This window comes from Panulirus ornatus, chromosome 47 (genome assembly GCF_036320965.1).
Source record: "Panulirus ornatus isolate Po-2019 chromosome 47, ASM3632096v1, whole genome shotgun sequence".
NCBI lineage: Eukaryota > Metazoa > Arthropoda > Malacostraca > Decapoda > Palinuridae > Panulirus > Panulirus ornatus.
Genome location: NC_092270.1, coordinates 6,792,522 through 6,807,219, shown reverse-complemented (window position 1 = coordinate 6,807,219; position 14,698 = coordinate 6,792,522). Strand labels below are relative to the sequence as shown.

The 14,698-nt window shown below is 40.3% G+C and overlaps 1 protein-coding gene across 2 annotated transcripts in view; it reads right to left on the bottom strand.

Annotated features, from left to right (window-relative positions):
* The window catches only part of S1P (membrane-bound transcription factor site-1 protease), a 50,132-nt gene that overhangs the window by 20,792 nt on the left and 14,642 nt on the right, over nt 1-14,698 (bottom strand). For both annotated transcript variants that reach the window (XM_071689582.1, XM_071689583.1), the window contains exons 9-12: nt 11,949-12,086; nt 10,876-11,251; nt 6,943-7,505; nt 970-1,211 (exon numbers count right to left, since the gene is read on the bottom strand). In XM_071689582.1, coding sequence (XP_071545683.1) covers nt 970-1,211; nt 6,943-7,505; nt 10,876-11,251; nt 11,949-12,086 — 1,319 coding nt within the window. The remainder of the gene's footprint in view (nt 1-969; nt 1,212-6,942; nt 7,506-10,875; nt 11,252-11,948; nt 12,087-14,698) is intronic.

Below are 14,698 nucleotides of genomic sequence, written 5' to 3'. Positions count from 1 at the left end.
CACAGCATATGGAAAGGGAAGTTGGAAGAGAGGTGATGCCAGAATTAATGAGACAGAAGGCAATTGATTCCACCATGATTAAAAGAGATGGAGGATGAGCCACCTCAGATGTGTGAGCAATACTTCAGACTTGGTTAGATGTGAAACGGCTCCTCACAAGAAAAATAAAATCAGCACCTATATAACACTCCAAGCTTCTGGGAAGCACACACTTTGATGTTGATTATGTAAGGTTTCCATGACAGAGTGGAGGGTATGGTTATCCCCAAAAAGTTAATATCATTACGGGGCTGAAATGTGGCATTTGAAACTAAACAGAGAGAAACAATTATTCTCAGTTTGAGATACAAAGAAACTGCATTTCAGCAACATCAAACTTAACAAGGTTGCTGCTCTGAGATACTGCACAGGCCCAAATTGAGAGAAGAAATATGTTCACACCTATACACAGGCACGCACAGTGCTGGAGGTAAATAACATAAATATATTTAGAAATAAAGGAGATTGGCAGGCAAGAGTCGGGAGAATACTTTAGGGGGTCTCTTTCTTTATAATGAAAACTAACTTCATATACTCTCATTTCAAATAAATAAAGTGTTCGTGGTAAATAACATGAATATAAGTAAAAATACTTCACTTTTTACACTACAAATAAGTGAGTATACTGAGTGACTGGCAAGTGCTGGGAGAATAGTGGAGGTCCTTTCCTTTGGAAAGACTTTAGTTCTGTATGTTCATCTGTTAACAAAGTCCTCCATTACTCAAGGATTACATAATTATCAATTTTGGCATAGCTGTTACATGCTTCCATCCACAAGTGTGAGTTCAGCGGTGACACCTTCCTTGCAAGACTCCCTTCTCTTACATAACCCACTAAAATCACAATTTACATGAAAAACACAAACTCCATAAATATATTGGGCTGTCCAGTCAATTTTCTATATGCAGTACATTCTATTGAAACCTTACCTGGAACAGTCTCACTGTCTGCTTCCAACATCTCTTTTGCATGGTCATTGAGGGTCTTGCGAACAACTGTACCTTCACGAGGGAACTGTGCCAAAGATGTACCTGTAGCATAGTACATGTCACGATCACCTAAGGTGAAGTCACCCTCGTATACACCATCACTAAGTGCAACACCCCAAGAAGCTAAAAGATAGTTGAGGGCAGGGATATTGCTTCCACCTGTAACTGGCATCCACAGCTGCCTGGAAAAACACGCAATATAATTGCAAGAATTATTAAAGGCATTTCTATTACCTTTATCAAATTATATATATACTTTGTCTGTTTTCCTGGCACTACCTTGCAAATGTAAGGGGGTGGCAACGCTGTTTCCTTTGGGGTGGGGTGGAGCCAGGAATGGATGAGGGCAAGCGAGTATGAACATGTACATGCGTGTCGTAGAAGGCGACTAAATGGGAAGGGAGCGGGGGGCTGGAAATCCTCCCCTCTCGTTTTTTTGATTTTCCAAAAGAGGGAACAGAGAAGGGGGCCAGGTGAGGATATTCCCTCAAAGACCCAGTCCTCTGTTCTTAACACTACCTCGCTAACGTGGGAAATGGCAAATAGTTTGAAAGAAGAAAAGAAAAGATATACATGGCTGTGCATGTATATGTATATATGTTGATATGTATATGTACATGTATGAGATTGTATGTATATGTGTGTGTGTGTATATATATATATATATATATATATATATATATATATATATATATATATATATATATATATATATTATTATTATTTTTTATTATACTTTGTCGCTGTCTCCCGCGTTTGCGAGGTAGCGCAAGGAAACAGACGAAAGAAATGGCCCAACCCCCCCCCCATACACATGTATATACATACGTCCACACACGCAAATATACATACCTACACAGCTTTCCATGGTTTACCCCAGACGCTTCACATGCCTTGATTCAATCCACTGACAGCACGTCAACCCCGGTATACCACATCGATCCAATTCACTCTATTCCTTGCCCTCCTTTCACCCTCCTGCATGTTTAGGCCCCGATCACACAAAATCTTTTTCACTCCATCTTTCCACCTCCAATTTGGTCTCCCTCTTCTCCTTGTTCCCTCCACCTCCGACACATATATCCTCTTGGTCAATCTTTCCTCACTCATCCTCTCCATGTGCCCAAACCACTTCAAAACACCCTCTTCTGCTCTCTCAACCACGCTCTTTTTATTTCCACACATCTCTCTTACCCTTACATTACTCACTTGATCAAACCACCTCACACCACACATTGTCCTCAAACATCTCATTTCCAGCACATCCATCCTCCTGCGCACAACTCTATCCATAGCCCACGCCTCGCAACCATACAACATTGTTGGAACCACTATTCCTTCAAACATACCCATTTTTGCTTTCCGAGATAATGTTCTCGACTTCCACACATTCTTCAATGCCCCCAGGATTTTCGCCACCTCCCCCACCCTATGATCCACTTCCGCTTCCATGGTTCCATCCGCTGCCAGATCCACTCCCAGATATCTAAAACACTTCACTTCCTCCAGTTTTTCTCCATTCAAACTCACCTCCCAATTGACTTGACCCTCAACCCTACTGTACCTAATAACCTTGCTCTTATTCACATTTACTCTTAACTTTCTTCTTCCACACACTTTTCCAAACTCAGTCACCAGCTTCTGCAGTTTCTCACATGAATCAGCCACCAGCGCTGTATCATCAGCGAACAACAACTGACTCACTTCCCAAGCTCTCTCATCCCCAACAGACTTCATACTTGCCCCTCTTTCCAAAACTCTTGCATTCACCTCCCTAACAACCCCATCCATAAACAAATTAAACAACCATGGAGACATCACACACCCCTGCCGCAAACCTACATTCACTGAGAACCAATCACTTTCCTCTCTTCCTACACGTACACATGCCTTACATCCTCGATAAAAACTTTTCACTGCTTCTAACAACTTTCCTCCCACACCATATATTCTTAATACCTTCCACAGAGCATCTCTATCAACTCTATCATATGCCTTCTCCAGATCCATAAATGCTACATACAAATCCATTTGCTTTTCTAAGTATTTCTCACATACATTCTTCAAAGCAAACACCTGATCCACACATCCTCTACCACTTCTGAAACCACACTGCTCTTCCCCAATCTGATGCTCTGTACATGCCTTCACCCTCTCAATCAATATCCTCCCATATAATTTACCAGGAATACTCAACAAACTTATACCTCTGTAATTTGAGCACTCACTCTTATCCCCTTTACCTTTGTACAATGGCACTATACATGCATTCCGCCAATCCTCAGGCACCTCACCATGAGTCATACATACATTAAATAACCTTAGCAACCAGTCAACAATACAGTCACCCCCTTTTTTAATAAATTCCACTGCAATACCATCCAAACCTGCTGCCTTGCCGGCTTTCATCTTCCGCAAAGCTTTTACTACCTCTTCTCTGTTTACCAAATCATTTTCCCTAACCCTCTCACTTTGCACACCACCTCGACCAAAACACCCTATATCTGCCACTCTATCATCAAACACATTCAACAAACCTTCAAAATACTCACTCCATCTCCTTCTCACATCACCACTACTTGTTATCACCTCCCCATTTGCGCCCTTCACTGAAGTTCCCATTTGCTCCCTTGTCTTACGCACTTTATTTACCTCCTTCCAGAACATCTTTTTATTCTCCCTAAAATTTAATGATACTCTCTCACCCCAACTCTCATTTGCCCTTTTTTTCACCTCTTGCACCTTTCTCTTGACCTCCTGTCTCTTTCTTTTATACATCTCCCACTCAATTTCATTTTTTCCCTGCAAAAATCGTCCAAATGCCTCTCTCTTCTCTTTCACTAATACTCTTACTTCTTCATCCCACCACTCACTACCCTTTCTAATCAACCCACCTCCCACTCTTCTCATGCCACAAGCATCTTTTGCGCAATCCATCACTGATTCCCTAAATACATACCATTCCTCCCCCACTCCCCTTACTTCCATTGTTCTCACCTTTTTCCATTCTGTACTCAGTCTCTCCTGGTACTTCCTCACACAAGTCTCCTTCCCAAGCTCACTTACTCTCACCACCCTCTTCACCCCAACATTCACTCTTCTTTTCTGAAAACCCATACAAATCTTCACCTTAGCCTCCACAAGATAATGATCAGACATCCCTCCAGTTGCACCTCTCAGCACATTAACATCCAAAAGTCTCTCTTTCGCGCGCCTGTCAATTAACACGTAATCCAATAACGCTCTCTGGCCATCTCTCCTACTTACATAAGTATACTTATGTATATCTCGCTTTTTAAACCAGGTATTCCCAATCATCAGTCCTTTTTCAGCACATAAATCTAGAAGCTCTTCACCATTTCCATTTACAACACTGAACACCCCATGTATACCAATTATTCCCTCGCTACCTCGCAAACGCGGGAGACAGCGACAAAGCAAAAAAAAAAAAAAAAAAAAAAAAATATATATATATATATATATATATATATATATATATATATATATATATATATATATATATATATATGTGTATATATATATATATATATATATATATATATGTATATATATATATATATATATATATATATATATATATATATATATATATATATATATATATATATATGTGTGTGTATATATGTGTGTATATATATATATATATATATATATATATATATATATATATATATATATATATATATATATATATGTATATATATATATATATATATATATATATATATATATATATATATATATATATATATATATATTATCCCTGGGGATAGGGGAGAAAGAATACTTCCCATGCATTCCCTGCTTGAAGTAGTAGGCAACTAAAAGGGGCATGTGAAGCATCTGGGGTTAACCATGGTAAGTTTTGTGGGAGCTGGATGTGGAAAGGGAGCTGTGGTTTCGGTGCATTATACATGACAGCTAGAGACTGAGTGTGAACAAATGTGGCCTTTGATGTCTCTTCCTAACGCTTACTCGCACACGTGCAGGGGAGGGGGTGTCATTTCATGTGTGGCGGGGTGGCAACAGGAATGAATAAAGGCAGCAAGTATGAATTATGTACATGTGTATATGTCTTTGTATGTATATATATGTATACATTGAAATGTATAGGTATGTATATGTGCATGTGTGGATGTGTATGTATATACATGTGTATGTGGGTGGGTTGGATCATTCTTTCGTCTGTTTCTTTGCACTACCTTGCATTAATGGTTTCCTGTGGGGCGGGGTGACGGGAATGGATGATGGTAAGCAAGTATAAATATGTACAGGTACACCACCGAATTTCTGGCAACTGATGGTTCAGCACCTCCTTTAGTCCGGACAAAATATGAGGGAACTTGAAAGTATCGCAGCCACCACACTAGTTTACTGGGCCACTACAGATGGCGTTTTGTGTAGGGAGCACTTATTTACATTCTTTACACTGCACTTATTGGTGGGGATACTGCAATTCTGTGAGATTCTTAGCTTATTTTGTTTAAATTTAACCCTAGCTATAGCTTCTAAGACATGTGAGAGTGTCAGTCATGGTGTCAAACATAAACACCAGTCCATATCGATCCAAGATAAAGTTGAACTGTTGAAAAAATGGACCATGGTGTTTCGGTGCATAAGCTGTGTGACATCTACAGTATTGGTTCATCAACAATTTATGAAATAAAGAAGCAAAGGGAAAAATATTGAAATTCTATGAAGACAGCGATTCCAAGAAGCAAATGATGATTAGAAAAACTATGAAAGATGATAGGAGTAATGAGCACAATCGATGGTTTTGACAGCATCGGAGTGATGGAGTGGAATTGTCAGGTAGCATGATAATGGACCGGGCTAAGTTGTTCTATAAGAACTTAAATTACAACATGAGTGTGACTATAGTGAAGGATGGCTTCAAAGATTCAAGAAGTGTCATAGAATTTCCATGAATAAAGTGTGCGGAGAAAAGCAGTCAGCAAACCATGAAGGAGTTGCCGAGTATGTGGGCAAATTTGTGAAACTCGTAGCTGATGAGCACCTCAGTCCTGAGCAGGTGTATAACACAGATGAAACTGCTTTATTCTGGCGATGCACACCAAGGAAAACACTAACAACAGAAGGTGAAGAAGACCCCACAGGATTCAAACAGTCAAAGGACAGACTTACCATCTTAGGGTGTTAAAACATTCAGTATTCATTTAATTTGAATTTCTAGCAGTCCATAGTATACTTTAGACACATAGGAGATATATAATTAGTGGGTTAGAGGTGTGTTGATGAATTATTAGTATGTGACCATGGTTGGTTTGGCAAAATGGTTAATCCGACAAGGCCTTGGGACCAAGAGTGCTGGAAAATCAGTGGTGTGCCTGCATATGTCTGTATATATATATGTATGTGTATGTGTTTATATGCTTATAAATGAGAATGAGAACAGATGCCTTTCTTTGTTTCTTGGTATCAGACGAAGAATGGCCCATCCACTCCTAAACGCCCATACATGCACATATACATATACATAAAACATATACACATTTACATACATATATATACATATGTACATATCCTTGCTTGCCTTCATCCATTCCTGGTGCTACCCCGCCCCACAGGAAACAGCACAGGAAAACTGACTCAGCCTATTATGCAGCATTGCTCCTGCTGTGTAAAAGACTCATAACAATATACCTTAATAAATAGTTATGCCAATGTCATCCAATCTGATGAGGGAGATTTTATCCCCAGCCAGTAATTAAAGGGTTAATCATGTCTGTGGCATTTTTTGTCGTGTGAGTCTGTCTTATCCATGTCAGCTTCAGACAGCTTTATTGGAGGATTACCTAAGTAGGGGGCATACATGGGATTTGATCACAAACATGCAGGTGGTATTAAGACATTTATAAAAGCAACACTTACTTTGTATTCTCATCATAAAATTTGACCTTCTTCATAACACTGACATTGTACCAATCTGCAAAAACTATCACAGACAATCCTTTCTCCACATCTCGTCGTAATTTTGTCACTTCTTCCGGAAAATATTCTTCTTCAGGATCAACAATCATTAAGGTTCCATACTTGCTAGCATCAAAACAAGTAAAAGGAGATCCTAAAACTTCAATGTAATATCCACTATTACGTAAGTGCTGGTACATATCTTTAAAATTTGTATGTATGTGGTCTGCATTCCAGTCCAGTGGGTCATTGGTCATACGCAAATTGTCTCTGGGAAAGTATCCTGGTGGATATCGCAGATTGTGGAACTGGTCCCACAGTATACGTTTGGGTCTTGGAGGTGTTGGGATCATCTTAGTTTTAACGGGAAGCTTTACGTGTGAGGTTCTTGGTTGTGTCTCCCCTTCTTCTGGAGGAGACTCAATAGTAACAGAAATGTGGCCACGGGCAAAACCCTCCCACTCCTTGCCACTTTCTGCTACTGTAATCCACACTGCAAGGTGGCCTGACCATGGCCATAGTACCTGTAACATTAAATAATTTCATATGTTTAATGTTATATACTTTTTTATAAAGTATATCTTTACAAAAGATGACTAATATTCATTTCAATTTGTTACTTTTCATTTAATTTCCCTTCTATAAAACAACTTTTAAAGAACTTATAAGAGAATGTTAAAATACAAAAGATATATATATATATATTCCCTGGGGATAGGGGAGAAAGAATACTTCCCACGTATTCCCTGCGTGTCGTAGAAGGCGACTAAAAGGGGAGGGAGCGGGGGGCTGGAAATCCTCCCCTCTCGTTTTTTTTTAATTTTCCAAAAGAAGGAACAGAGAATTGGGCCAGGTGAGGGTATTCCCTCAAAGGCCCAGTCCTCTGTTCTTAATGCTACCTCGCTAATGCGGGAAATGGCAAATAGTTTGAAAGAAAAAGAAGAAAAATATATATATATATATATATATATATATATATATATATATATGTGTGTGTGTGTTTTAGATATCTGGGAGTGGATCTGGCAGCGGATGGAACCATGGAAGCGGAAGTGAATCATAGGGTGGGGGAGGGGGCGAAAATCCTGGGAGCCTTGAAGAATGTGTGGAAGTCGAGAACATTATCTCGGAAAGCTAAAATGGGTATGTTTGAAGGAATAGTGGTTCCAACAATGTTGTATGGTTGTGAGGCGTGGGCTATGGATAGAGTTGTGTGCAGGAGGGTGGATGTGCTGGAAATGAGATGTTTGAGGACAATGTGTGGTGTGAGGTGGTTTGATCGAGTAAGTAATGTAAGGGTAAGAGAGATGTGTGGAAACAAAAAGAGCGTGGTTGAGAGAGCAGAAGAGGGTGTTTTGAGATGGTTTGGGCACATGGAGAGAATGAGTGAGGAAAGATTGACCAAGAGGATATATGTGTCGGAGGTGGAGGGAACGAGGAGAAGTGGGAGATCAAATTGGAGGTGGAAAGATGGAGTGAAAAAGATTTTGTGTGATCGGGGCCTGAACATGCAGGAGGGTGAAAGGAGGGCAAGGAATAGAGTGAATTGGATCGATGTGGTATACCGGGGTTGACGTGCTGTCAGTGGAGTGAATCAGGGCATGTGAAGCGTCTGGGGTAAACCATGGAAAGTTGTGTGGGGCCTGGATGTGGAAAGGGAGCTGTGGTTTCGGGCATTATTGCATGACAGCTAGAGGCTGAGTGCAAACGAATGGGGCCTTTGTTGTCTTTTCCTAGTGCTACCTCGCACACATGAGGGGGAAGGGGGATGGTATTCCATGTGTGGTGAGGTGGAGATGGGAATGAATAAAGGCAGACAGTGTGAATTGTGTGCATGGGTATATATGTATGTGTCTGTGAGTGTATATATATGTGTACATTGAGATGTTTTTTTCTTTTTTTTTCATACGATTCGCCATTTCCCGCATTTGCGAGGTAGCATTAAGAACAGAGGACTGGGCCTTAGAGGGAAAATCCTCACCTGGCCCCCTTCTCTGTTCCTTCTTTTGGAAAATTAAAAAAAAAACGAGAGGGGAGGATTTCCAGCCACCCGCTCCCTCCCCTTTTAGTCGCCTTCTACGACACGCAGGGAATACGTGGGAAGTATTCTTTCTCCCCTATCCCCAGGGATAACATTGAGATGTATAGGTATGTATATTTGCGTGTGTGGACGTGTATGTATATACATTGTGTATGGGGGTGGGTTGGGCCATTTCTTTCGTCTGTTTCCTTGCGCTACCTCGCAAATGCGGGAGACAGTGACAAAGCAAAATAAATAAATAAATATATGTATACACACAACACATATGCATTGGGTACTCGCAGAATGACAGTTTACATATTTGTACTACTTCCCACTGTACTTTACTGATGCACTTGCACTGATATTAGCTGTGAAGGTATGACTTTATTTTTTAGATTAAGTCCAATACCAATAAGATCAATCGTAAAAGAAAACACACCATAGGATTCTCCCAGTGTACAGAAAAGTGACTATAATTGCTTGAAGTGCATCACATCTAATGATTATCTAACTTGAGACTGTAAAAGTTTTATTCACAATTCCAAAAGTCAAATAACTATACTTCAAATAGATAATCAGTAGTTTGAATGTTAAGATGAATCTTGATGAATACTTAAAATGATCTGATACTTGGGAGTTAAATAACTGGACTTTTTCCCTGTGTAAGTTTTTTCCTACACCTAACTGTCTCTCTGATCTTAGCACAGTAATGTCAGGAACAAACAACATGGCCTCATTCGCATACATCCATTCTCTAGCATTCATGCATATTGTCTTCAAATCAGAGCCTATCATCCACAGACTACTCTGTGGTTTACCTTGACTGCTTTATGCAACCTGGTTCAGCCTACTGACAACACATCACCCCTACATTTCTCATCGGTCCAATTCACTGATATTATTAGACTTTGCCTATAAGCTGGTTAAACTATGCATGAGATGTTATCATTGGCAAGACTGTATCGTCAAGAACAGACTGCAAGGGGTGCAGTCTCATTAAGGACACCTCTCTCCAAAGGAGCCCATCATCTCTCTCCTGCATGGAATGAAGCCTTGTCACAATTATATTTCTTGCCATCGTAAATATTCAGTTCCTAGTTTGCAAAAGCCTCCTTCTTCATCCTAACACATGTTTCTTGGCTTTCCCCTCCTCCTTGCTCTGTCTACTTCTGACACACTGTTCTTCTTAGTCATTCTTATCTTCCCTCAGCCTCTCCATATCCTTGAACCATTTCAGCAGACCCAAGTAAACCCTCTCAAATCTGACTACACTTATTACCAAACCTCTCTCCTGAATTAATATTCTTCACACAGTTAACCCACTTCAAGTGACAGGTCATCCTCAATCATCTCACTTCCAACATGTCCATCCTCTTACTTTCTTTTGCAGTGATGGCTCAAGACACACCTACAATACTTGGTGAGGTGGACATGCTTGAATGAAATTGCCTGAAAAAGATTTGTGTGAAGCATGTTGATTGTATAAAGAATGACAATGTACAACAGAGGTGAGCTAGTAAGTGCTGTCTAACTGAGAAGGATGACAAGGGTATGCTGAATTGGTTTGGATACAGGGACTACTTGAAAGAAGACAGACTAAGGTCTGTGTGTCAGAGGTAGAGGAAGCAAAGAGGAAATGAAAACCATGGAGATGAAATGAAGGAAGCAATGAAAGTATCAGGGCCTGAAAATTCAGGAAAGCAAGAGGTGTGGATGAGATAGAATGAATTGGATCAATGTGATATATGGGGGCAACATGCTACCATTGGGCTGGACCAGAACGTATGAAGTAGTAAAGGTAAATCATGTAAAAGTTTATAATAATTAAGTACTGATCAAAAAGAAGTCATTGGAATGATGCTGCAACGTACCTCAGAGTAGGTGAAAGCAATATCAAGATGATGACCAAATTGTGGGGTGTATGGGTGCCATATTGGCTTATCAACAATACGTCCTGACACACCCATACCATTAAGAATTGTAACATTGACGATGATGGGCATAGCACCATAGTACAGTGGTTGTGTGCAGTATGGCCACATATACTGACACTCAGTAAGGTCTATGTAGCTGGGGCTCAAGGATGCTTGGGGTTTGTACTTAGAGAGGACTTGATATGTTTTCACCAAATCAAGCTTCCCATGCCCTTGCTCAAACATGTTGACACCTGGCAACCTACGAGCAGAGGCCATTAAGGCCTGTTTTATGCTGGCTGGATTGATGATACCTCCTCGATGAAGAACACCACTGAAAAGTTCAATGATTTATCACATACACAGTCCATATGAATCTTAAAACTCTGTAACCTAAGCACATGGACTTTCAAAAGCAGTTATGGAAAAAGTTTTGGGACTTTCTCATAACAATCTTTCACTTGTCATTGTAGAATGACTCCTTAATATTATCTGACCTGAGAGAATGTGAAGACTATGAACGCACTTGAGTTGATTTTTAGACACAATAAATATAAAGTTCCTTTGATATATTTATCTTATCATTAACTCCACTCCTATGCATATGGAGTTGATTAAGTGTATATAGACATATCCCTTTCAAGGGAAATGATTCTACTGAACCAGGTTCACCAATTTCGACAAAGAGGGCTGTTAACCCTTAAACAATTGGGAAGCTTTAAAGGATACCTGTGACGGGAACTCTGGGATGCATCATATAAATGCTAATTTTTGCAAGCTTAATTTGAGCAACTCATCACTATCATCACACATGTATGGCAACTATGTGTTGCCTTGGTCACTTCCCATACACAGGCAGTGTGAGTGGTGAATGATGCCTCAGACTGACAACTGCTGATACACACTCTAAACCTGCACATCATCACCCTCCAGTCAACTGAAAATACTTCAGTACTACACTATGACCATATGAGGTATATTACCTCAATTTTTGTACACAACCAAGTATCATCATGAAAGATAGGACCCACCTTGCAAGAAGAGTAACAGCTCCAGCTACTACTGGAGATGCAACTGATGTTCCAGACAACTGCCGACACTTGCCCTCCATACTCGAACCCTGCACTAAAGAGCCATACGTAACAATGTCTGGTTTGACACGACCATACCTGTTCATGAATAAATCAATTTTCAATCCATAAATACACATGATAATCTAATTTACGTAGTTAAACTTACAGTAAAAGAAGATATATCAATCTATCAATCTATTATCATTAAGCAGCGGCTATGCCAATGTACCCACGTATTATAACTATCGCAAGATTATACAGCAAATTTGTCCCTTAATCGAAATAAATAATGAAAAGGATGAGAACAGAACAGGCTGTCAGATATGTTTGGATTGTGATTACAAAAATAGGTTTAGAGATTCAATCTATCTTACCTTTCTTAATAAACTATGTTTGGTAAGGTGATAGTAATATATCAGGAAAACTCGGGTTTGTCATTTGTAAAAATCAACGAACCTATGAAAACCTCACCTAACCTCCAAGCAATCAAGATTTATACATATGTTCAATACATTATTTTACTCAAAATATAACGGTTAAACTCGGGAAAATGTACTGCCATTACAGTGTCAAATGTCATCAACCAGAAGATAGTGAATAGCCATGCAATCCTCTGCAAGAGACGATTAAAACACTAGCATATTTCAACTTCATTTCCACTACTAAGGGAGGATTTTATACATTCTGTACACTTTTTATGTGTCCTGACTACTTTCACATTCATTCACCCCATACTTTCCCAGATATACATAGCCCTTATCTTCATATTTAATATACACTTGCTACAAGTATGCTTGATATGTGAATGACAGAACAGAATGTAGGTAATTCAACATTCCTGTAGCCAATGCATTTCTATGTATGTCTGGGTAGATCAAATGCATACAGGTATGTAACTACTTCTGAGTAGCAGTTGAGCAGAACTGGAATCCTCTGCATCACAGGCTGGCAGGGAGCCATGATATCCAGTTCTCTGGGGTTGATTTGCTTCTATGATATGGTACATACATATTTACTTACTTCCTGCCCCGGGAGTCCCTTTTATCTTTATGGGGCTTTTGCAGCACTCAGGAAGCTGAGCATGACCACACTTAACCATCCTGCTATGGGGTTACCACAGTCCTCAGGAAGTTGGCCACATACACTAAGCAGAAATGCAGGTCATAAAGTGTGGTGATATATGCACATGTGTCTTTCTCAGGTGAGATCAGGGGAACTGCACAAGCTGAGTGTTACCTGACTCCAACTGATTAAGGTTTCACTGCAAGTGAAAAGTCCCCTTTGGCAAGGCTGTATCATTGGGAGTACAATCTTGTCAAAGAAATACTCACTTCAAAGGGGTCTATATTTCCCTGCTACTGGAGGTAGTGCAGCCTTGAGGTGCATGAGTCTTATAAAAGGTCCTGGAAACACCCGGCCTCTTTAAAAGAATTCGGCTTGGGATAATTATCAACAAAATAAATTGCAGAATAAATTGTGAATGTAGGTTTGCGGCAGGGGTGTGTGATGTCTCCATGGTTGTTTAATTTGTTTATGGATGGGGTTGTTAGGGAGGTAAATGCAAGAGTTTTGGAAAGAGGGGCAAGTATGAAGTCTGTTGGGGATGAGAGAGCTTGGGAAGTGAGTCAGTTGTTGTTCGCTGACGACACAGCGCTGGTGGCTGATTCATGTGTGAAACTGCAGAAGCTGGTGACTGAGTTTGGTAAAGTGTGTGGAAGAAGAAAGTTAAGAGTAAATGTGAATAAGAGCAAGGTTATTAGGTACAGTAGGGTTGAGGGTCAAGTCAATTGGGAGGTGAGTTTGAATGGAGAAAAACTGGAGGAAGTGAAGTGTTTTAGATATCTGGGAGTGGATCTGGCAGCGGATGGAACCATGGAAGCGGAAGTGGATCATAGGGTGGGGGAGGGGGCGAAAATTCTGGGGGCCTTGAAGAATGTGTGGAAGTCGAGAACATTATCTCGGAAAGCAAAAATGGGTATGTTTGAAGGAATAGTGGTTCCAACAATGTTGTATGGTTGCGAGGCGTGGGCTATGGATAGAGTTGTGCGCAGGAGGATGGATGTGCTGGAAATGAGATGTTTGAGGACAATGTGTGGTGTGAGGTGGTTTGATCGAGTGAGTAACGTAAGGGTAAGAGAGATGTGTGGAAATAAAAAGAGCGTGGTTGAGAGAGCAGAAGAGGGTGTTTTGAAGTGGTTTGGGCACATGGAGAGAATGAGTGAGGAAAGATTGACCAAGAGGATATATGTGTCGGAGGTGGAGGGAACAAGGAGAAGAGGGAGACCAAATTGGAGGTGGAAAGATGGAGTGAAAAAGATTTTGTGTGATCGGGGCCTGAACATGCAGGAGGGTGAAAGGAGGGCAAGGAACAGAGTGAACTGGAGCGATGTGGTATACCGGGGCTGACGTGCTGTCAGTGGATTGAATCAAGGCATGTGAAGCGTCTGGGGTAAACCATGGAAAGCTGTGTAGGTATGTATATTTGCGTGTGTGGACGTATGTATATACATGTGTATGGGGAGGGTTGGGCCATTTCTTTCGTCTGTTTCCTTGCGCTACCTCGCAAACGCGGGAGACAGCGACAAAGTATAAAAAAAAAAAAAAAAAAAAAAAAAAAAAATTGCAGAAATTGCATTTTGGGCATGAGGGGATTGTGATATGTTTAAATGCTGTTTGTAATGCTGTAGAGTGATGGGTGGTGTCCAGAA